At 39.8% G+C, this 25753-nt stretch overlaps 1 protein-coding gene across 1 annotated transcript; it reads right to left on the bottom strand.

Annotated features, from left to right (window-relative positions):
- Window positions 1-1235: 1235 nt before the first annotated feature.
- SLC30A8 (solute carrier family 30 member 8) lies at window positions 1236-25501 on the bottom strand. The gene is made up of 7 exons (XM_033419921.1): window positions 25324-25501; window positions 16718-16864; window positions 13461-13614; window positions 9250-9400; window positions 7496-7601; window positions 2899-3033; window positions 1236-1613 (listed from the first exon to the last, which is right to left on the bottom strand). The coding sequence occupies exons 1-7, from the start codon at window positions 25445-25447 to the stop codon at window positions 1468-1470; spliced, it is 963 nt and encodes a 320-aa protein (XP_033275812.1). The 5' UTR covers window positions 25448-25501; the 3' UTR covers window positions 1236-1467.
- Between the last annotated feature and the right edge of the window lie 252 nt (window positions 25502-25753).

The following is a 25753-nucleotide window of genomic DNA, read 5'->3' as shown; positions in this document are numbered from 1 at the left end:
AAGTGTTCAAAGAGAAAGTGTAGATGGGATGTTGGCCAAGTTAGATCTGGTTTCAGCTACTTTCTAACTTGGACTTGCTTATTCCTCCGGCTCTGGTCCTTCATATGCTTTAACTCATCCTTCACTTAGTACCCTCCAGCCACAGGGACCTTCCTCAATTCCTCAAATGCACCCAGTTCTTTCTTCAGGGTGTCCACTCATTCTCTGGCTTCTTCTAGAATGTGCTTCCCTCTACAATGCATTTGGCTAACGCCTGTCTTTTCGTTCAAGTCTCAGCTTGGATGCCATTTCTTCAGAGAGGCCCTCCATTGACCTCCCCCCAATCTCAATCAGCCTCTTGTTTCATATCACTTGCTGCCATTTGTAGTACATTCTTGGTGGTGTTTATTAGTATAATGCCCGGCTCCCCACATAGGGGAAACAGTTCTATGAGGGCAAAGGCCATGTCAGCTTGGTTTAACCAATGCTCATCCCATAGCCTGCGTCGAAAAGTATTTTTAAATGAATGAATAAATGACGTTGGTTACTTTACCTAACGTTTACACCCATATCTATACAACGATGGTATTAATTTGAACTTTTTAAAGGTATCATTAGAATGAAATAAGAGGACATATCTAAAGAGCCCAGTATAAGATAAGAGCCAACTAGGACAATAATTGGTGCTCCATAGATATTATTCAAGACCTGGGAGCTCTTCCATGTGACTTGGGGTAAATACTCTGCCTCCCTGTGCCTCCTCGTTTTCTTTTATTATCAGGCCACACCCTATGAAAACACTCAAAAAGCAGCAGTTTCCTCATTTTTCATTTGTACAGGTGCCTTTTATATAGGGAAGTAAAATAGAATTCAGCAGTTTCAGACATATCACAACATAGTGTGAAAGCAAGATAAAGAGACGGAATTCTGTCCCGTGTCGTGAATAGTGACATTGATAAGGAGTAGAAAGGTAATGCCCCCAGTTATACTACAGCTTAGGAGGAAAGTCAAGCTCTAAGGGAGGACTAGACCTCCACATTCTCTTTTACCCCTGACTTGGCTCCTGTCCGTTTTGCTTTTCATGTTTCGGAAAAAATCTGTGACTCCTTCCTTGACGCTGATTCTTGATAGGACTTTCGTGAGTTCAGCTTTACCCACTCAGCCTCGGGATGCGTTATTGAAAGGAGGTGAACTTTTTATCACCTGTGGTTACAAACAGCTGTTATTTCAGCCCCCCCCCCCCCCCAGTCAGGAATAATCTATACACACATTCCTGGAATTGAACACAGCTACAGATGGGTTGATAATCCAATGCACTGATGAATCTAAACGCATTTTCATTCATGGAGGATGGAGCTAAATGGAGAAGGATAAAACGTGCCTTGAACTGTATCATGAATTTCTCAAACTTCTTCCTTTGGTTTGTTAGGAACTGCGGAGCAGCACGTAGTGGCCCATCGAGCTTGGGGAGCTGGCAGTGCGACTGAGCTAGTCCAGGGGATCTTCACAGAAACGGCAGTCGGGGTCTTGGTCGGCTAGAGGTTCCATCTGAATGGTGAGTGAGTGTACAGGAAAGCTCTTGCTGAGGGCTTTCGCGATTTCTCTCCGAACCACCTGGCTGTCCCGGCCGGCTGCTGTTGATAAAGAACCACAGTGAGATCGGCACTGATTTGTACACACAGGGGCGACGCCTCATCTCCAGCTTTTGTCTTTGACCTGGTGGGGTGGGGCACAGGCAGTGCGCTCAGAAGGAGCCACGATGGCTCTGACAATCAGCTACATTCACACAGTCAAGACAGGGGACATCCCAGTGCTGCAAAGCACCCCGTCACTCTGGGAACTCTTCTCGCCCACAGCCTCTCTGGAGTCTGGCGCTCCTAGGAGCTGAGTTTGAAAGTGGAGATAAGCCCTGAAAAAGCCAAGTCAAAACTATTATTTCTTATACAGCCCTGCTCACCAGTTCCCTGGGTTCTCTGGGTTGCCACCCTTATGGCTAATCAGAATTTATATCAAGGATAGTGACAAGAGCCAGGAAGCCTTTAGAGCAGCAGACCTCACTGCCATCTTTTCTCTTGTCCCCAAAGGTATCAGGAGGCTGTAAAGTTCCCTCCGTAGTAACCTGATTGTTTCCTAGATTCTTCCATTTGCAGTGAAATAGTGGTGCAGTAGAGGCTGTAAATTCCCTGCAGCCCGATCCACGCTTCTCAGCAAAGCTGAGGATGTCTGAGAAGGCACAGTCCTCAGATGACTCTTCTGTTCTCTGCCTCTAAGTAACTTCATGAGTTATTTCTTAGCAGCCTAATATGTCATCCTTAGCCTGAGCTGTCTCCCGAGGCAGTGCCCATTTTCTCAGCCCTAGGATGTATCACGAACAAAATCACCTTCTACTTGAAAAAGTAGTTTTGGGGATAAACCCCAAATCCTAAGAGTTATCTCACATGGTTACAGAATTTCTAACCATTCAGTAAAGGAACCACCATTAATTCTGACTAGAATATCTTTTAACTTTTTAGAACCTTAAGGATGGGACCATCTTTCTCTCTTTGGTGATAGGCAAAGCATCTTACACACCAAAGATACTCAATGAAGATTTCTTCTTAAATTTTTCCTCTTATTTAACCGATAGGACATCAGGTCAAACAGAGTTTAAGGCCTTGAAGTTTGGGTGGCCTTTTAGCCTTTTGTTCTACTCTGTAACCCTCTGCAGTCGGCCTCCAGGATTGCCATAAGTATCACTGTTGCCACGACGACACTGGCAAGGGGGACGATTTTCAAAGGCCCTTGGTCACACAGAACACTTTACAGTTGTGTTGGCAGCAGCAACAGACACCAAGGGCTCCTCTACCAAAAGGAGAGAAACTACGGACTTTACAGGAGAAGGACTGAATTTCGTCCAGGGTGTTTACAAAACTCACTGACCTGCAGTAACGTGAGCTGAGAGAATCACTTGGTTCATTGTTAGCGACCAGACGTGCAAGCTGTGCACAGACACCACCCCATCCACCGCTAAAATGAGCTCCTTCACACCATTGTAACTCAGGTTCTTTGGCACACCTGCCAAGAGGACAGAGTGGGAGGCTGTTGTTATCTCACTAAATACAGCTCAGTGCAATGGCCAATGGAGGACAGAAAGCCCTTAGTAAATTATTAACTTGCCCTCTCCATTTATGGTTTCTTATTTCAAATATTTACAAAGCAGATTCAGCTGACTATTTCAGAGGTTTTACCGTCAGTCACAGGTTCACAAAGAATATTTGCAGATTTTACTAGGCAGTCATCAACAACAGTCATCACCCTTCATTTTCAGAGTGTATGGTTTACCCAGTTACCTTTGAAATTATCTGGAAAGCAAAAGGAAGTCACATGGGATTTGGTATCAGCTTATCGTGGGTTGGCATTCTGACTACAACTATTGTGAACCTACCCAACTCTTGGAACTTGTCTAAGCCTTAGAACATTTGTAGTAAAATAGGGATGATAAGAACAATATGTAGTTAACAGAGTCCTTTGGGAACTCTGAAAATATCTCAGAAAATATCTGTCCTTTGTAAACTCTACTGCTATACAAGTGTTAGTTATCCAACAGGTCACTTAGTGAACGGTGTTAATAGGGGATCCTAATGTTGTAATGTCATCTCATTATTCAGTCTGTAGAATTTCTATTATTTTAGGTATCTTAGGGTTTAATATTAGGGCCACAGAATGTAGTAGTTTGACTTTCATCCTTGTTTCTAAAGGAACAGTGTGGGACACACCGGAAGGTGGGAAGTCTGGCAGCCAATCGGCTATTCTTTGGGGCTGAAGGAACTGGGGTGTCTCTAGCCTCGAGATGAGAAGGCTAAGGGAAGTAGGATCACTGTTTTCAAACACTGCAAGGATTGTCACATAGAAGATGACAGGATATGAAAGTGTAAGGGCCTGAGTCAATGGTTGGTTAAAATCATAGAAGACATCGGTTTGATATAAGAATTAAAAAAAAAATCAACTCAACTAGTACAGACGTGGTAAAGCCATTTGATGCAATAGGTAAATCCTTGTCAACTAAAGTTGATCCAGAGAGGATGCTGTAGAAGAGATTTCTAAGGATAAACACTTTTTAGCTTCCACTTCAATTGTATACATACATCACAGACACCTGGTGTGTTTGTTAAAAGTAAACATGCCTTGGCTCCATTAAAATGCTCCTGAAGAAAATCTCTATGGATGAGGCTCTGAAATCTGTATGCTTTTATAGTGGTTCTTGACCTTCGATGCACATTAGTGTCACCGGGGATTTTAGAAATCCTGATGATTTCTAAAATGATCAGGAAATTTAGAAATTTCTGAAATGATTTGTTGGGTTACACCCAAGACCAATTAAGTCAGATTCTCTGGGGATAAGACCCAGCATCAGTATTTGCTTAGCTCATTTGGTGATTCTAACTGAGTCAAGGTAGAGGACCATTACACTAATATTTACCAGCTACTGGGCAGCTCTACCTTGCAGTGGTTCTCAAGCTTGGCTGCATGTTGAAAAACATCAAGGCCAGCCCCTATTAAATCAAAATCTCTGGGTCTAGGGCCTGGGTATAAGTATTTTTTAAAAGCTTCCCAGATGACTGTAATGAGCAGCTAGTAGAGAACCACTTACTTAAAAGGAATAGGGAATCCTTAACTCTCCTTTTTCAGGATTTAAGAACCTTGCTCATGGGGATTTCCTCCTTGAGGCTAACTTAAAATTCACTACAGTTTGAGTTTAGTTTAGTCCCACTTCATATTTCATGGAACTTGTCAACATGGTTTTTTACTCTGTGAGCTGCACAAAGCTTAGGGTACTAGAAACAAAGAAGTTCTTGTCTCAGATTAGCCATAGAATGTGCATGGAGTCATGGGTGAAAATGTTACATCATCATCATAATAACACCTTTATTGAGAAGCTGCATGTCAAGGTTTGTATTGAGCACTTTATTTATAGTGATTATTTTATTTAATAGTCATAAGAACTTTAAGAGCTAGTTAATGAGTGTTACAACTCCTGTTTGACTGGAGAAGAAAGTGGGAGTCAGAGAGGTTAAGAAGAATTGCTAAGGCCACATAGGTAAGTGGCATGTCAGATTCTAAGGTACGTGCTCTGGGTGTGGAGTGTCATGCAAATGCTAGACTCCATGTACCGTAACCCAAAGTTGACTATTATGCCCAACGTGTCATCTCTGGAGAGTTTCATCTGACCCTTTGAAGACCTGCTGTCATTCATCTAGGACCCTTGAGATGAAGTCATGATCCCGCTACCTCTTTTTCTCTTGCCTCCTTTATCACTTGACTTTTATGGAGAATGCAAGTCCACTGTTACTTATTTTTCTCTATGAAATAATATTGACAAGCAAAAGGATATGTTCCCATTGGCCTCAATGTTTCATCACACCTTAGAAAGCTTTTTCTTTCTGGGGGAGAGCCTGCAAAAATATTAACGTATCCAGGAAAATACCCAGATTCGTTTTCAAAAAAATAATTACCCAGGCTAATAAGTATATGAAAAATCACTCAAGTATATGAAAAATCACTCAGTATTCGTCATAATTAAAGACTTGTGTATGGAATCAATAAGATAATATTCACCTATCAGATTAGAAGAGAATCAACAGTTTGACAATACCCAGTGATGGTGATGATGTGAGGAAATGAACACTCTCATATGCTGTTGGTAAGAAAGAAATTGATATGGTATCTTTGGTAGAAAGGGCAATATCTATCAAATTTGAAAATGCACATAACTTCTGAAACAGCAATATACTTCTAGGAATTATTAGATTATTATCTAGGAATATTATTATCTAGGAATAATTAGATATACAATTGCTAAAAATATAATTGCAGCATTATTTGTAATGTCTGTCAATAAGCAGGTATTGCGATACGTGCTTACAGTAGAATAGAATACTTTGTATCCATGAAAAAGAATGAGGTGTATCTATGTATGTACTAATATGGAAAGATCTCCAGTTGAAAAAAGTAAGGTGCAGAGCAAAATATGTATGTAATCCTAGTTTGTGTAAAAAAGACACATGCACTATATACACACACACACATACACACATGTATATATGTATATTGCATGTACATATATGTGTAAATGCGTAGATATTTTTGGAAAGATATATGTCAACTTATTAGTAGGTGTTACTCCTGAATAATGGGACTGAGAATTCAAAGGTAGAAAAATGGAGAGACTTCTTCTTATCATTTTATACCTTTCCATCTTTTTTTAAAAAATTTTACCAAGTACAAGTATTATTTTATGCTAACCTAATTTGAAAACCTAATTTAAAAATTAAGCATCTTCCAGATAGGAGTTACCTGCCAGTTTCAATAATTAGTTACATTTTTGCTTAAATAAAAAAAAGATAATCATGAGAGAACGTCTGTACTGAGAGATAAAGTGGAATGTAGTCATCTCACATTGTACACACATTTGTCTTTTCTCCACCTTCAAGTCAGTAAGTTCTGTAACAGCAGTAACAGCTGCAGCTCAGTGCTTGGCCCTCAGAAAAGGAAATGGATGCATCTGTGACTTGACAAACCAAATATTGTCCCCTTCTGAGCGAGGACATTCACTTGTTACTCAGTGATGTTTGACTCCGTTTTCTGTTTCACTGTGGTCAGTCAACATTATCACCTACCAACGATTAGCATGCCCACTGAGAACAAAACCTTTAAACGTGTACTGGGCAGTGAATGCTAAGCTAGGGAAGGGTGAGCTGTCGTGAAGGCAGCTGTACTCTGAGACTGTGTCTACCTTCGGTCAAAATGTGCTGGACAGGAAAGAAGCTCAGCCGACCTATGGCTATCTTTGATCATCTGAATGTTTGATAAGATGCAAATCTCTGGTTGTGATTGAATTTTCTAAGCGCCACTCCCAGTGTCCTCCTGGAAGAACCCTTTCAGGGGTATGAAGAGACTAGTCCAGTGGTTCTCAAAGTACGGGCCTCTGCCCAGCAGCGGCAACGTCTTGTTAAAATTCAGATTCTCAGGCCTCGCCCCAGGCCTACTGTCTCAGGAACTGTTGGATGGGCCCAGCAGTCTGTGTTTTATCAGACCCTCCAAGTGGTTCTGATGCCACTGTCTGAGAACTGCTGGCCTAGTCTAATGAGCATTTTAGGCAAGTCCTTCATAGTAGCTATAATGCTGCCTGAGGGATAGATTTATTCAATATTTCTTAGGTATTTGCCACATATTTAGGGATAAATTTATATTTTTGCTGTATCTCCCTCACTGAATCACTCATTCTGGTGTTTGTACGTATTGTTTTTATACTGTGCCATATCATTTAACAGTTGCTGAAGAAAACAGAAGCCAATCCTTTTTATTTATGTATTCCCATTTGAATAAAAATCATATTTTTTTTCACAAAAATTTCTTGTAAGTTTACACTTTCCCTATAATGCAAACTCACAGTGAGCATGCCTTGAGGCCATTCCCTTTTGTGATTATAAGGAAGACAAAACACAAATGCTGGGAATAATAAGAAAATCATTCCTACCTTCCATGAGTAAGATGGAGAAGTCCTTTAAGATAGTGATGGTGCTGGCCAGAACCAGGATGGAAAAGACAAATGTGCAGATCGGGTCAGCCATTTTATAGTCTGGCTAGAAAATATGGGGATTTCAGTTAATTGAATCCAGGCCTCCCATGCGGAAAGTCTGATGGATAAAATAAGTAAACCCTCACGCTTCCTTCCCTCCCTGTCACCCATTCACCCTCCTGACACTGAACTCCAACTCAGAGGCAAGACTTCCTGAAGACTCAGTGCTTCTTCTAAGCTTTCAACTCTCAGTGACTCAAGAAAGGGAGACCATAGGACATGCTCTCCCCACAGTTTAAGAAGTAAAAAGAGAGATATCCTTGAGTGCGCTCTCAAAAGGCCTGATTTAACTTCTCTCAAATTAATAGAAGTACAGAGAATGTGATGAAAATATGCACACATTTGTACAACATTCAATGACTTTTCATCCTTAATTATGATGAAAAGAAAGGATATCATTTGTTCAGAGGTTGCATGTAACCAAGGTATAGCCAGAGCTTGGTCTTGGCAGAGTGGGTCAGTTTACTTCTTTCCCTCTTAGATATGATGCGTACTCAAGGCAGGCATCTTTGATACAGTCCAAAGAATATGTACTGAGGCCTCATTCTCGTGCTCTCTCACCGCTGGAGCCCTTGGCCTCAGGGTAAAACACCTGCTATTCTGTCCTTGATGAAGTTCTGTGCCACAGAAAAATTTGTGCCTCATTACTTCTAAGAAACCCGGCAAGAATAACCTTGGTAAGAGTACTCTCAAACTTCACTCACCCTACAATTTTGAACGATTTGGTCTTAAACTTAAAGCTTTTAGTGAGGATTTGCCCAATTGGATTCAGACATGTCTTTGTAATTTTTATTTACATGTTTTCATTTTCCACTAAAAATAATAGAGTCCTTGCTAACTGGGCAGTCGTGATGTGAACAGACAGAGCTATACACTCCTCTCCTCCATTACCCCCCTACCTCCGCGCTTACCCAACTCTGTTGGTTCTTGGTATTACCAAATAGAGATTTGTAGTGAATATTTGTTTGGGGTCAGAGGCCCACTCAGGATCTATTCCAAGTTTCAATTGACACCCTGACTTTCTGGAAATAAGTTACCTGTCTCCCATGGTGGGAGAGTCAGTCAGGTGCTCTACCCTCCCCAGCCAAACAGCAGATACAAGACCCAACCTATGTCAGTTGGGCTCCATTTCCCAGAAGTATGAATCTTCAGCAGAGTGACAAGAACAGGAAAAAAATTAGTTGAGTCACATTCATTTCATCATGGTGCCTAGGACAGAAGTTGGATAGTTTCTGAAATCTAGATACCAAAAGTTGCTCTTTATTCTATCTTGATTTCTGTAGAGGAGTACATCCAATAAATTTCAGCCAATGAGTCTACTTTTTGCTTAAGTGAGCTACAGATCTTTTCTGTTGATTACAACCCAAGAACCCTAAGTTACTCATGGTTCCATTGCAATCCATCTTAACCGCAGTACAGAAGGAACTACTTTCTTGAAAGACAGGCAGCCCTACAGTTAAAGACATAGCTCTTAGGAATTTGGAAAGTCTAAGGTTTCAAGCTTTGAAAGTTCCTTTGTTTAAACCTTGTAAAGTAGTTTGCGTAGGCAAACCGGCTGTCCACCCTCATTTAAGTTAATAATGGAGGGTCAGCTTCTGTACCACCTAATCTATAAAATCACTAAGACAGTGAGTAAACTCAAACATACTTACCTTAAAGTAGATAATAAGTGCACTGGTTAACACACTGATGCTCTGAAATAGATCTCCAAGGGCATGTACAAAAGCAGCTCTGACACTGGCATTAGCTTGCACTTCTTTGTGATTGTGGCCAGGGTGTCTCTGGTGCAAAATCACACTTAGTCTGGAAGAAAAAGCAATGTCCTTGGCCCACGAGACTAACCCTTAAAAATCTGTGCAGCACAATGGGGAGTTGACGACAGCATGTATTACCCCAAATGGCAAAGAGTTGAAACATTAATGCTTTATAGTGGACTATTTTGAACTAATTTTGAACACAAGGGTATCATGGAATTGAAAATAGTTCACATAAGGATAGACAATGAAGATTCACCTCAGTTTTCTTTTCCATCTAATTAATGCTACTCTGTTTCATTTTAAAACTGGAAACCATCACCTCTTAGGTAAATGCCAAGTATTTGACAATGAGGAGGGGAAATATTTATTGAGGATCTACTGAGTGTCAGACACTGAGCTAGGCTTAAAGCTGAGCTTTGGTGTGCTGGTTTCAAATGCAAAAAAGCAGAAGAAAACAATAAAACAAAATAAGGAGTGAATTTCTTCAAAGTTGGATTTTTTAATCATTTATTTTACTTAATTTTGTTCATTTCCATGAGAATTGGAAATTTGAATAATTCCCTAATGGCCAATGATGAGAGTACTGTGCTTATGTATATGTAGCTATTTATCAAGAGACTGAAATATATTAATGTATTATAATGTATGTAAATGTTATATGTATATATAACATATTGCATAATTTAACAGCTCCAATCCAAGTCAAAGAGACTAATAGTGGGCCCTATAAATTATGTACCTGATTCTGTTTATCCACAACTTTAGGAGTAATCTCTCTCTTTTTTTTTTTAATATATTTATTTATTTTTGGCTGTGTTGGGTCTTCGTTGCTGTGCACAGGCTTTCTTCATTGTGGTGCGCAGGCTCCTTGTTGTGGTGGCTTCTCTTGTTGCAGAGCACAGGCTCTAGGCACACGGGCTTCAGTAGTTGCAGCATGCAGGCTCAGTAGTTGTGTCTCATGGGCTCTAGAGCGCAGGCTCCGTAGTTGTGGCACGCGGGCTTAGTTGCTCCATGGCATGTGGGAGTCTTCCCAGACCAGGGCTCGAACCCATGTCCCCTGCATTGGCAGGCAGATTCTTAACCACTGCGCCACCAGGGAAGTCCAGGAGTAATATCTCTTACATTTTGCCTAGAAACACTTTATGTACATTTTGGAACAAAGGTTTAAAAAAATAATTTTTCAGTACCATGTATCCCAGTCTATTTGCAGGTAGGTGTCTGTTAAATCTCAGGCCATCATCACAAAGCGGAGAGACTGCTATCCACCAAGATGTGAACATTACATAATTTACAGTTTTTAGATTGTCAGTGTTTGGGCAGAAATTCACCCGCAATTAGGAGTTACCATTTAAAGTTCTTCAGACAACCTAGCATGCCTAACATGCCTAGCATACATGGCAGACCTAGAAGGAAGTTAATAGACTTTCTTTCTAGGTCTGCCATGTATGCTCATCACATTGTTATCCATTCTTTTACTCATTTTGTATTTAAAAAGAAAACTTACTTAGGGATTCTTATATGCCAGGCACTATTAAATGCTTGGGGCATAAAGGTGAAAACAGACGTAGTCCCTCCCCCATTGTAGCTTTAAGTATGATGGAGATGGCATAGATTTTAGAAAGACACACATAAATGGAAAATTCTAATTGTACTAAGTCTATTAAGAACTGGTGCTACAGCTAGTACAACAGCGGACTCTGATTTAGTTAGACAGACAAGGCAATTGAGTTGGATTTGAAAGGTTATACTAGAGTTAAATAGGCTAGTTAAATAGGCTAGGAAATGTTGCAGGCAGAGAAAAACTTAGCAACTTCTGTTAGAACTTTCTACCTTGATTTTGGGCTCCCAAGCAATAGAGTTATTCCCAAATTATGGTTCTGATATCTCTGCGGTCAGACAATACAGCATCTAGCAGAACTGGGAGTAAACATTTGAGTCACTCAGTATCCAGGGAAGTCAATGCTTTTCAATTCCCTGGTCTTTGTAAGCATGAAAAGCACATGCAGTATTAGGGTCGAAGTTCAAAAGCAGTTGTAGTAAAAAGAAAATTTGGATGGTATCTATTTAGAAAGTCACACTCGATCTTCAAGGTGCCAGATTTATGTGGTAGTTAACTGGTGCATTCTTCATCTTTATGCAGCATACACACAACCTATGTGACATATGACTGGGGAAATTATTAACATTTTTATTGTTCCTGCTGCCCTGGGGACATATAGTTCTTCTTATGCAAAGATGATGGTATTGACTCCCAGTCAGCAGGACATGTGGTCTGGCTTATTTGTCTCCTAGTAGTGATAGATTTGCATTGATCTTCCCATACTTTTTCTCCCAGGGCCAATATGAAACATATTTTCAAGTTAACTGGGTAGAAATAGTGATCTAGTCAGTGACAGCAGATCAGATACCACTCTTCTAATTGTTTAGCTTAGAGATTTTGAGCAATGGGTCCCAAACTAAGGGATGAGGACCCGAGGCAGGTACAAGCTAAGGACATGAAAGTGCCTGGAGGAACTTATTCAAAGTACACATGCTCAGACTACCCTCTAATTCCAGGGGTTCCTTTGTGCCCGCTCTCAGAAAACAAAAACAAAACAACGCTGTTTAAAATGCCATTCTTCGTCACTGTCTTCTTCCATTCCTGAACCTACCTCATTGAATGTATCATGTTACATTGCAAGATAGACAGGTGATACATGGACGGTTTTCTATTGCTGCTGTAACAAATTACCACAAAGCCTTTGTGGCTTAGAACAACATAATTTATTGTCTTACAGTTCTGGAAGTCAGAAGTCTCAAATGAGTGTGCAGGACTGCATTCCTTCTGGAGACTCTAGGGGAGAATTCATTTTCTTACCTTTTCCAGCTTCTAGAGGTCACTTACGTCTTCAAAGCCGGCAATGCAGCATCTTCTCTCCCCTCTGACCTCATACTTCCCTCTTATAAGGACTTTTGTGGTTACATTGGGCCTATCTGGATAATTCAGGATAGTCTCCCCTTCTCAAGATCCATCCTGAACCACATTTGCAAAGTTCCTCTTACCATGTAAGTTGACATATTCAGAGGTTCCAAGGATTAGAATGTGGAAATCTTTGAGGGGCCATTATTGTGACTACCACAGATGATAAGTAGGTAGGTGGATGGATGGATGGATGGATAGATAGAGTTTAAAGTAACGTTGCCCAAAATCAGACTGTCAAATAGGAAAGATCAAATCAACCAAAAAGGATCAAAGCCCTGGCTTCAGCTCCGTATTGTCATGAGTAATCAGATAGTTCATTTGGGAAGACCAGACCAGTATGGCAATAATCACATGTCCAGCGGGGCATGATCACATTTCCTCTAAGAATGATTTAAGACTGCCTGGATGAGAGAATGGACCAAGAGATGGAAACTAAGGAGAGAGTTTAGCTAGCACAGCTGAAGAGTTTTCATGCAATCATAATGATGCAAAGATAAGATAGACTGCTTTTGAGAGAAATAAATTCCCTATTATTCTGTTAAAATATATGAAACTAATGACCACTTTATGGGGATATTGCAAAAGAGAATTCAAAAGTAGAAAGGGGGCTGAAGTAAATAAAATTTATGATCTTTTCCAACCCAGGTCTCTGGGAACTCATAATGTGTTCATGTAACAAAAAGAATAGGAGTAAGTCACATCCCACATGGAACCATCAATTTGTGTGAGAGAGCAGAGTGGCTAGAAGCTCAATTCTGGGTTTGGTGGGTCTATTTTCAAATCCTGCTCTGCACTGCCTCATTGGCAGTTTATTTAACCTCACTGAGCTTCAATTTCCTAATCTGTGTGGTATGAGTGTTGTGAACATTGAGCTTGATAATGTAAATAGATCAAAAGATCTCAGCGCATTCTCTGACACATAGCAAGCATTCAAAATGGTAGCTATTAGAAGCCAATGTTAAAACACACTGTAACTTAAACTGGCACAACCAGCCCTATTTTCAGTCTTAGAGCCATTTGAACACTCTGTCAGGTCTCTACCGTCCTCACAAGTGGAGGAATTAAAAACAAACAATAGCAACAACAACAAACGCACAAATCTATGTCCAGACAAGCTTCACGGGCAGTGTGCGGGGTGACTTACATAATGTTCGCTGCCACCGCACAGCTCGAAGCAATGATCATCACGGTCGCCTGGATCTGGTAATTGGAGTACAGCAGGCGTTCACACGCTAGGTACACCAACACACCAGTCACCACCCAGACACATAGGATGGACAGCAGGGCACCGAGGATCTCTAGGGATTCAAAATGCACACAGACACACATACACAAAGAATCTGTGAATCACCTTAACCTCCCCAAGAGTCATAAGATATTAATGCTCCATTCCCCCCCAAAAAAAGAGAGGCTTCACACTAGCTCACTCGGTGATTCGCAAAGCAAAAGTGTGGATGGATTTTAGCACTAAGATGAGACACTTTAATGTTGTATTCATAAAACACCAGTGTCTGAGTTCATTATGCTCCATATTACTAAGTAATTTTCAGCAAATTTTTAAAGCATATTAATGGCTGCCTACCCTTGCTGTTTTCCTGAGGGATTTTAATTTAAACAGGTGCTAAAATGATTGAAACTTATTAGGAGATGAAATAATGGGACACAGAGTAAAACGTGTTTAGAAACTCTTAATTTTGCCATAAAACACTTACAACTTGCCAGCACTGTAAAATAGTAAAAAGGGAATCCTTCAGAGACTTAATGAAAATGAGCTTCATATGCCAACCCAACATATTATAAACACAGAGGCAAACTCCAAGGTATATCAACACTCTAACTGAATTTTACAAGCAAGAGTAAGGAAAAGAAGTGTCAGAATGGAGACATTTACGTGAACATTTAAAGATAAGATAGTGTTCAGGCTTCCAAGTGAAGTATGTTTGCTCACTTAGAAGTTCCTTACACCTCACCTTGATCTTTCACTCAACCTTGTATATAGCTTCTAAAAGCCTACAAGGCTCTAGAAATATTCTGTGAGTCAGTGGTCGGGCACATTTCATAATTCCGACCTTCCCCCTTTTAAAGCAGAGCAATGTAACATATTATTTCCCAGACTTCAGTCATTTACATACACTTTCATGATTGTAACCATATTCACGTGACCCCTGTCTCATTGGCCACTTAACACTCTATTTTTTTTTTTCTATTGAGGTGTGGTTGATGTACAATGTTATGTAAATTTCAGGTGTATGAGATAGTGATTCAAACTTTTTAAAGGTTATACTCCATTTATAGTTATTATAAAATATTGGCTAGGTTCCCTGTGTTGTACAATATATCCTTGTAGCTTATTTATTTTATATATAATAGCTTGTAGCTCTTAATCCCCTACCCCTATCATGCCCCTCCCCACTTCCCTCTCCCCACTGGTAACCACTAGTTTGTTCTCTACATCTGTGAGTCTGCTTCTGTTTTGTTATATTTACTAGTTTGTTGTAATTTTTAGATTCCACATATAAGTGATATCACAGAGTGTTTGTCTTTCTCTGTCTGACTTATTTCATTCAGCATAATGCCCTCCAAGTCCATCCGTGTTGTTGCAAATGGCAAAATTTCATTCTTGTTATGGCTGCGTAGGATTCCATTGTACGTGTATGTATACGTATGTATATATGTGTATATATATACTACATCTTTATCCCCTCAGCTGTTGGTGGGAAGTTAGGTTTCTTCCCTATCTTGGAAATTGTAAATAATGTTGCTATGAACATTGGGGTGCGTGTATTACCATTATCTTTACATAAACTCACAGTTTGTACTTAGCTTCTTCCTCAACAAAGTTATCCATGAAGTTACATGTTTGATGTAAACAAACATTTGCGCTAGTTTATTTTCACCTATATGTCTATGGAGGTGCTGCCTGATATGGTAGCCATCGATCACATGTGGCTATTTAAATTTAAAATAGGTAAAATTAAAAATCCAGTTCTTCAGTAGAACTAGCCACATCTAAAGTGCTCCATGACCACATTGTATTATCTATTATACAATATTTTCCTTGAAGCAGAAAGCCCTGTTGAACAGCCCTGGTCTTCTACAGTGTCAGTGCTCACGGACTTCCATCACCAGGATGAGAAAGTTCAAGCAGCAATCTAAATTCTGAGTCTTCCCTGTGTTTACAAAGCAGCTTTGACCAATGGTATCATAAAGGGTAAAATACATGTAAAAATTTATGCAGATAAATGATGGGTACTCAGCCAAAGGTACATGTTTTCCAAGTGTAGCCCTATCCAGGGACTGAAAAGCATCTTAAATCACATTGCCACCAAGTCTTTTTTTTGATGTTTATTGCCTCACCCCTCCCTCCCTCCCTCCCCCTCCCCCCCTCAGTGTTAAAGGAAAGGCAATCCAAAACACCTGTGTTGATAAGTTGTTTGACATGAAGTTAGAACTTCCTGTCATTCTAAACTTGAAAAACCGCAATCCACAATTGTCAGCCTACAAGCTGTGGTCTCTGTCTATTGGCACCTTTCGGTGAAGGCTGGCCGTGTTATCATGTCGCCCACAGCTCTGCCCTCAGATCTCCTCCACATTGATTTTCTCAACTGGTGTGAAAATGTGGAATTGTAACTCTTTGTACACGTGATTTGTACATTCAGCCAGTAGCTCCTCCAGCTGACATAAGGAATAATACAGAGGAGAAGTGGAGTGACAGTATGTGTTGGAGAGCCAGGGGGATTGTAAAAATGAGCCAAAGTAAGAGCTTCCCAGGTAGTAAACCCTCATCATACCCGGGCCCATTCCTAGACAAGAGCAAGCTATCACTCGCCAAAGAACCAGATCTAAGAAAGAGGAAAAATAAACTTTCATTTCCTCTTCTTCCTCCTCCTTCTCCTTTTCTTGTTGATGGCTGATTGAACAAGATATCCAGCTGAGCCATTCACTGAATGGCTAAATGCTGTGTGAGCAGGAATGTCCATATTCTATCCCCAACCCCCCTACAAGAAGTTCTTCAATCTCTCCAACTCTCTTGGGCTCTCTTTGCTTTACTTTGCAAAATGGTAGACGCTTCACCCCACCCTCTCTCCCAGATGCCGAGTCATTTAATGAATAGTATCATGGCTGTTACCGCACACTGAGATTCTTGGACTGGGGTGGTTGCTAAAGTGATGTATGTGTTCCTGTTGTCCCATTGGAGTAGAGGTAGCGCCGTTAATCTGGCTGTTAGCGGAATTAGCATTGGGAACACACGTTACCATGTACACATCTGTTTCACTCTGTGAACCAGAGATGTGCCTCTAAGGGATTTTCAAACAAGGCTTTGCACTGTCCCTTCCGTTTTTATCCTCGGTTTGACTCTGCAGCATTACTCTGTGTCAGTGCTCAATTGATGAACTGTACCTGCTCGGTGCCATCCAAATGTTAGCCGCTTCGAGGGGGGTTTCGATGACAACCCCAAGGAGAAGAGACTGAGCAGGAAACTGGTCAGGTCAGTTAAGAGATGGGCAGCATCTGTGATGACAGCAAGACTCCCAGCAATGTGTCCACCTGGGGGATGCAGAATAGGATATGGGGTTAGGGCCCCAGAGTGCAACTAGATCACATACATACTAACCGTAGTTGGTGAAAATGCCACAGTCTCACAGAACTGAAGACGAGAAGGGGTCTTAACTTTGATTTAATCCACCTCTTTTCCCCAGTTTGACAAGTAAAGAAACCAAGATCCAGAGAGTGGGTAGGATTTGAACATGTAGAAGTGAATTGCACAAGAGAGGCCATTCCTGGGATAAAATGTGGGGAACATTTGAAGAACATCCCAGTCAGACTGGGGCATGAGGATTCAAAAGAAATATAAAAAGAGGAGGCAGGAGAGGTGCAGGCCAGATTGAAAGGGTCTCCAGACTGAGGACCTGGACTTTGGTCTGTAAACCAGATGACACAATCTGGCCCCCTGATGTGCTGTTATTTGACTTGTAATTTTACCACAGTCTTTACCACTTCCTTCTGCTCCGCTAATTTATGTTATCCACCTGGTTTTGAGATTGCTGTTCTGAATAGTGGGGAGGAGTAAGAAGAAAGGGCAGGTACCTTCCAATGAGATTCTTTTTTAAAAAATCTCTATTTTATATTGGAGTAGAGTTGATTTACAATGTTGCATTAGCTTCAGGTGTACAGCTAAGCGATTTAATTGTACATATACATCTATCTATTCTTTTTCAGATTCTTTTTCCATATAGGTTATTGCAGAATACTGAGTAGCATTCCCTGTGTTATACAGCAGGCCCTGGTTAATTATCTATTTTATATATAGTAGTGTGTATATGTTTTATATATAGTAGTGTGTATATGTTAACCCCATACTCCTAATTTATCCCACCCCGTTTCCCTTTGGTAACCATAAATTTATTTTCTATGTCTGTGAGTCTGTTTCTGTTGAGTAAATAAGTTCATTTGTATCATTTTTTTAGATTCCACATATAAGCGATATCATACGATATTTGTCTTTCTCTCTCTGACTTACTTCACTTAGTATGATCATCTTGAATGCACCAACAGTCCGATACAGCACAGGAAGAGAACCCAAGCCATGGGACACCTGCCTTGTTTTTCTCTCCATTTGGTGTGTTCCCTGTATTTCTGTCTAGTTCTCCTTTGTGAAAAGACCTCCAGCCTCTAAAATAGAAGTCAAAAGGACCACCTTATCTTTTCCTTCTCGAACAGGGCTGTTGTTTGAGTGCAGTAACCTTTATTGTTGTTACTACATCTTCCCAGCAAAGAGCTTCCGCTGACTGATGAGTCCTCCCAGAAGCTGTTTATTGCCTTGTGTGCAAACAAAGTGACAGAGACTGTCAGTCATCAGCCCCTCCATCATCAGACTCACCTTGTCTCAACTAATGATTTAAAAAAATTGCATGTAAGGTTCATAATTGCAATAAGCCCCAGAGATCGCCGGCTCTGGCTATAGTTAATATCTGGTTTGTGAAAGTTTAATGGTCTGAAGCAAAGGAGTCCTCAGGCTTGTTACTGAGCTGTCAGGGCAAAAGTCAGAATGATTCATTAACCAAAAAGCAACATTTTGCTAACAAATCAGCTGTCCTTCCAATTATCCTCTCGTGTTGCTCTGTCGCCAAACTTGGGCCTGATAATAAAGCGGTGTGAATAATGCATTATTTCTTGCCCAGGGAGTCACTGCACGCAGATAAGCAGCTTGCCGCAATCTTAGCAATGAATGGTGGTGATGAATGCTGGTATGCTGGGCTAAGATTGTAGCTTAAGTCAAGGGAATGAAGTCTTACAGGGGTTCTTCAACAGGCTCAGCTGAGTCAGGAGGGAACTGGGAAAGAAAAAGGGCTTGCTTTGGAAGCAGCATGGTTATGTGGAGACCCGGGAACTGAGAAGCATTCTGCAACCCTCCAAGCTGCTTATAAGAACATCCAAAAAACTGTGGGGAATCGTGCTGACTCCTATGGAGTAAACTGTTCGTACGAGGCAGTCTGTGACTGAATGTGCATTTGCTTCTGAAAGCATGGGGTATTATCGACAGTTGATTCAATCATCCAGCCAGGATGTATTGAGACCTTACTGTGCACATCCCAGGGATAGGGTATAGAAAAATAAACAAAGTTAAACGAAGCACAGTTCCTCTCTTCAGTGATCCCCTTGTCTAACACTCACTGTATAGAAAACAGGCATCATGGGCTAGGGGATCAGAAAGCCACTCTCACTGGGAGCCCTGAAGAACTTTCCACAGGAGGGAGGGGGTAAGAATTAGCTAGAAAGGAAGAGTTTCTCAGAAAGAGATAAGAGCAAGAACAAAAAACAGAGAGAAGTAAAAGAACGGGGCACCTTTGTGGAAAAGTAGGAGGTGTGGTGTGTTGGAGAAATAACGGGAAATGAGACTGGAAAGGTGGCTTGGGGACCCTTGTGTACGGTGTCACACGTAATGCTAAAGGATTTGAATGTTATCCTGTGGGACAAAGGGATCTTTTTGTGATTTTTGAGGCAAGGTTGTGACATGTTCAGATCTGTATTTAGGCTTTTCCTTCTAAGAATACAGATTTCTTGTCCTACTGCTGACCTAAGAACTCAAAATCTTTCCAGGTAAGGCCGATATGTACTAACTCCTGGACTGCATTCAAGCCCCTCCGTCTGAAAGGCCCTTCTCATCTCCCTCTTAGTCACCTCTTCATCCCTACTCATCCTTCGAGGCTTTGCTCAGATCCCATATCCTGCAGGAGGACCTCCCAAATTCCCAAAAGTCATCTGAGAATACTACCTGCTTTCTCTGACATGGTCAAAAATGGTTTTAGGAAGGAGGTGAGTTGTGGGTTGGGGTCTTGAATGATGGTTAGGGTTTTGATGACTATGGAGAATGAGAGAGTTTTCCATGTAAATCAAAAGGCGTAAGCAAAAGTTACAGAGACCTCAAGGTGCAATGATTATTTTGCATAGAATGAATAAATAGCTGAAACAGAAGAAGAGTCATATAGGGAAGTAGTAAAAGAAAAAGACTGATAGTCAGTTTGGCAGGCAAATGGTGGAATAACTTGAAAGCCAAAGTAAGAATTTTTCATTTTGTGCAGGATGCCAGAGTTTTCCAATATATTGATCTCTCTTCACTTGGTGCAGCTGAGTAGGGTTTACCACAGAGAGGGCCCCTGAGCCAGCCTCTTTCTGCTACAAGAATACTTGTCAGTTTGCCTCTGTGCTCAGTAAAATTTCCTGTGCTTGACGTGGTGGGGAAAAGGTTGTGAAGGACTGAGATGGCAAAGGTGAGCCACTGAAGAATTTTGAAAACAGAATTAACATGATGAGGGCAATGTTTTAGGAAAATTAGCTCAACATCAATACAGCTCAAATTCCAAGTGATTTTCTGTCAGTATCCACTTAATTCCTTCACTGACAACATCACTTTCTTCTGACCCTAAAGCCAGATTTGAACTCATAGACTAATTATTAGGAATGAGAAGGAAAGGAGGAGATTGATTTGCTCACTCCAAGTGCATAGCTTCCCACGTCCCCGCTACAAATTTTAGAAACAAATTGACAGGGCGTACGGAAAGGTACAAGGAGAAACTGAGTTTTGTGAATGGGAGGCCATCTCATTTCAGAATATTAATTAAATATCAGCTGGGGAGAATATGCATCTATTCTCGGCATCCACATGATTTCCGGGAAAAGCAAGAGAAGACAGTTGTGCAGAAAACAAGCCGGTTTATACATCCTGCTGAGCTGTGTTTGCATGGGGTTGTGCCAGTACTTTATTTGGAAGGCTATGAATGTCCAGAACATCAGCTTTTCAAATCATGTTTCAAATGGATTATGTTTTGTAGATTTTCCGTTTTGTTGATCTCTTACGTGAGCAATTGAAAATTGTCCATAGTTTCGTGACTTTCAATAATAAAAAAGAACGCCCCGGGCTTCCCTGGTGGTGCAGTGGTTGAGAGTCCGCCCGCCGGTGCAGGGGACACGGGTTCGTGCCCCGGTCCAGGAAGATCCCACATGCCGCGGAGCGGCTGGGCCCGTGAGCCATGGCCGCTGAGCCTGCGCGTCCGGAGCCTGTGCTCCGCAATGGGAGACGCCACAACAGTGAGAGGCCCACATACCGCAAAAAAAAAAAAAAAAAAAAAAAAAGAAAGAATGCCCCTCTAATATACATATCAATGGATTTCCAGAGGGAGTTTTCCAGATTGGAGCTGCTAGAAGTAAATTCTTTGCAGCTCTATCCAGCTATTAAGTCATTCATTCAAAAGACTCACCCTGGCTCTAGAAATTGTGTGGTATCAATTTTTAAAAAAAATTTTAACAGGAAGGTTATTTACCAACTCTGGATTCATCTTGGACCGGATTGGGTCTAAGCTCTCTTCCAGTTTTCAAAAACTATGAAAGTATACGTGTATAGGTCAGAAGACTCCATAACTTGAAGAAACTAATTCTAATTGCTTGCTATTATAGTGCTAAAAAAGAAAAAAAGCTTAACAGATTCTCCTCCACTCTCAGATTATTATTAATTTAGCACTCTTTGGGGGTAATAAAGAGAAAATGAAGCCAAAATATTGGTAACAGAGTGTAACAAGTTATAGTGGTAAGAGTGGTAGTAGCCTATGGTACTATATAGGTGGCTTATAGTGTTCTTGTTAATTTTTTGGTAAAAAGAATTATAAATAAGATACCACAGCATACCAAAACCTTTAGATTAAGTTTATAGCTGTACATAGCTTTATTATTAATAAAAAGAAAGGATACAAATATGTTAAATAAGGATATAACTTAAGATATTAAAATATGCAATAAGACTACAACTCTGAGAAAAGAAAGAGGAAGTAAAAATATTTTTAAAGCCAAAATTATGAATTCGAAAACAGAAGGAAAATTAAAATAATAATACATTCAATAAAAATATATATATATCAATAAAATAAAGTTTTATCAAGGAAAATAAGTAAAAATATACAAACAATATTAAAATGAGAAAGGAGCTGGAATAAATAAGAGAATACCAATATAAGACTATCATGTTCCATTGTATGATAATAAATTTGACAATTTCAATGAGATGAATGACTTGGGAGATTTATAAATAACCAAAATTTACTCAAGAAGTAGAAATTTTGCGGCTTCCCTGGTGGCGCAGTGGTTGAGAATCTGCCTGCTAATGCAGGGGACACGGGTTCGAGCCCTGGTCTAGGAGGATCCCACATGTCGTGGAGCAACTGGGCCCGTGAGCCACAACTACTGAGCCCGCGCGTCTGGTGCCTGTGCTCCGCAACAAGAGAGGCCGCAATAGTGAGAGGCCCGCGCACCGCGATGAAGAGTGGCCCCCGCTTGCCACAACTAGAGAAAGCCCTCACATAGAAACGAAGACCCAACACAGCAAAAAATAAATAAATTAATAAACTCCTACCCCCAACATCTTCTAAAAAAAAAAAAAAAGTAGATATTTTGAATATGTCCATGAATGAGGAAGAAGCTAAAATATATGAAAAAATTATCTCCAAGAATGTCTCTGAAGTCAGACAATTTATCAGGGAGTTCTTAAAAAGAAAGAATAATTACAATGTCATATAAACTGTTTTAGCTTTTTTATAGAGTTGGCCAAAAAGTTCCTTCTGGATTTTCCTTAACATCTTATGGAAAAACCCGAATGAACTTTTTGGCCAACCCAGTATATAAAAAGGAAATTATTAAAACTAAACTTTTCACTTTAATATGCATAAGTCAGATTCAAAAACCGAGAAAAATAGCTCCAAAACAGAAAACTATAGTTAAATTTCAATGATCAAAAAAATTACGATTTTTCACTGTAAAAATCCTAACAAAAATATTAGTGACTCAGATTGAGCCGTGCCTTGAAAGAATGGTCCACCAAGGTCTAGTCACCATAGTGAGAGCCTAAGAACATGAGCTCTGGAATTCAGACTGCCTGCTCACTGACAGGATGTTGTTAAAGTCGAGTACTTTACTCTTTGTGCTTCAGGTTTATGGTCTATAAAGTGCGTTTCGTAATAGGACCTACCTCTCAGGAATTTCATCAGGATTAAGTAAGGTGATACGTAGAAAGCACTCATCACAGTTCCCAGCACACAGTAAGCATTAACCAAATATTAGCTGTTGTCATCCTAACACCAGAAATGCATCATGATCTCTTAATATAATACACGTCAACAATGGGTAAAAAAGTTTTAAAACAGAATGAATTTAAAAGATAAGGTTTTTGATAAAAGTCGACACTCATCCTTGATTATCCATTAACCATTAAAAAACCAGGACAAGGAGAATACTTCATTAACATAATAAAAATACTTAACCCCTCAGGAAACATTTCACTTAACAGCTAAATAGTTGAACATATGATTTGATTTAGCATATTATTTAACATGATAAAAATATGAAACATACAGAAGAGACATAACTATTGAAAGCAAGGAGAAATATAATTTTTTTGAACAAGAGAGGATTATCTCCTAGGAGGAGAGATGAGAGAGGAACAAGGAAAATTAACTTGAGATACATTTAGAATGACAGTGGTTCAAACACACTGTTGAGTACAAAATGCATATACAAAATGAAAACTTTCCAAAATCCAAAAAGTAACCATTTAGAAAGCAGGACATGAGAAAAGGAAGACCCCACTCGCCTCTGGAAAGAATAAACCAAACACACAAACTAACTATAAATAACTCTAGCAAGAAGTAGGTTGTCCTTGTGTTAAAACAAGCAAACTAAAAACATAAAACCTTAACTTGATGAGAGATGTAGAATATCTGGATAAATGGAGAAACATACTGTATTCCTGGAGGGAAAAACTGAGTATTTTAAGAAGATTTGTGTTCCCAAATTAATTTATATACCAATAAAATCAAAATTAGATTTTGGAGGAAACTGAACAAAATTATTCTCATGTTTAATTAGAGTAATAAACAGGAATGAACAACCTTTACCTTTTTTCTGTTAAACAAAGGATAATGAGAAAAGAACAACAGATATTATAACATGTAAATCTACATTAAATATGTTACTACTGACAGAGATCAGCAGCATAGATAAAACACCTTAGAATCTAACTCTGTTATTTATAAAAATTTGATAAATGTCATATGGAGAAAAATCAATGGAGGAAATAATTATTCCATAAATGATGTGTAAATCTTTGTTAGCTCTTTAGAAAGAGAATTTTCAATGCTAAGAGCATAGATAATTTCACATTGATTTAAAATTAATGCAAAAAATTGAACAACAAAATGATATTTATCTTCTCAGTAGATAGGAAAGGCTTACTAAGCACTAAAATAGTGAAAGAGTCATAAAAGAAATCAGCTCAAAATGAAATGTTTGATACAATTAGCTCTATAAAATTTGAAACTTCCCTAAGTCAAACCAAAAATTAAAAACTAAAAAGTAAACAACAAACTAGAATAGTACTTATAACAGACATAACAAAGGTTTAATAACTATATAAAGAGCTCCCACAGGGCTTCCCTGGTGGCACAGTGGTTGAGAGTCCGCCTGCCGATGCAGGGGACACGGGTTCGTGCCCCGGTCCGGGAAGATCCCACATGCCGCGGAGCGGCTGGGCCTGCGCGTCCGGAGCCTGTGCTCCACAACGGGAGAGGCCACAACAGTGAGAGGCCCACATACCGCAAAAAAAAAAAAAAAGAGCTCCCAGAGATCAATATAAAGGATTACAAATTATCTGAAAAAACAAGTGAGCCACAGATATTAAGAGGCAAATAGGAAATGCATTAACAAAAGGAAATACAGATCGTTAATAAACATGCAAATAATATTAATAGTAACAAAGGAATGCATATTAAAATAATGCATGTTCATCTATACATTAGCAAAGATTTTTGAAAGATTAAAATAAGTTCTGGGAAAGATTTGGAGAGAGAATCATTCTCACGTAGAGCTGGCAGACATAGGAATTGTTTCAAGCTTTCTGGATAGCAGTTTGGCAATGTGCATAAAGAAGTAATAAAAATATTCATGTCCTTCAACTAGTTATTTCCACTTTTAGGAATCTCTTTGAAGGAATTATCCAGAAAAGCAAGCAGAGTTTTATTCCAGATTTTTCATTGCAGCATTGTCCATAAGCAGGAAAAAACTCCCTAAGTTTCTAACAATAGAGAGATGGTTATGTAAATCACAGTAGAGCATATTATAGAATATTGTTCAGGCATAGAAATGTTTTTGAAAGAGTATTTGATGGCATGGCCAAAAGCATTGTGTGCTCTCAGTTATGTTAAAAAAAATTGTGAGCTATGAATAGAAAATATACCGTAGAAAAATACTCCATAATGTTATTGAAGATTATCACTCAAAAGTAGGATTGTGATTAATTTTATTTTGTTTCCTTCTGCTTTCCAACTTATCTCAAGTGAGCATATTGTTACTTTATATTTACATAAAATATTCAGTCTTTTTTTAAAAGAACTTAGGCAACTCTTCTGTAATGATGCAGGGTTTTGTTTGCTTGTTTAATCAGAGAAGTCTTGAGAAATACTCACCGATGACCTCTGCAATCATGAAAACTAAGCATGTTCCTGAAGCAGCACAGAGTTTCCACTTGGCATAGACTTGCTCCTTTGCCCTGTTCTCTGTGGCCTTGGAATTGCTGTGGCAGTGATACATGGCTCCTGACTCTGGCTCCTCTGGCTTCTCTCCAGGATGTTGATCTTTATTCAAGGGTTTCTGCTGGAGTTCCATGCTGAGGATGAGTTTGACAGAAGCAAGAAGTGAACGTGGTTGCAAATAAACCTCTCACTGACAGCCCAACCCATTATCAGAACTGCTATGAGGACATTTGCTGACTAGCTAGGAACTTATAATTCATGGCTCCTTCTACAAGAAATATCAAATGTAAGGAACCAAGCGAGAACTTTCCTTCTGAATTCTCAACTACAAAGAGTTTTGCTTTTATTTAGGCAAGCTCTTATT

This window comes from Orcinus orca, chromosome 17 (assembly GCF_937001465.1).
Source record: "Orcinus orca chromosome 17, mOrcOrc1.1, whole genome shotgun sequence".
NCBI classification, from domain to species: domain Eukaryota; kingdom Metazoa; phylum Chordata; class Mammalia; order Artiodactyla; family Delphinidae; genus Orcinus; species Orcinus orca.
Note: the sequence above shows the minus strand (reverse complement) of the source record. Positions and strands in the feature narration are given on the sequence as shown.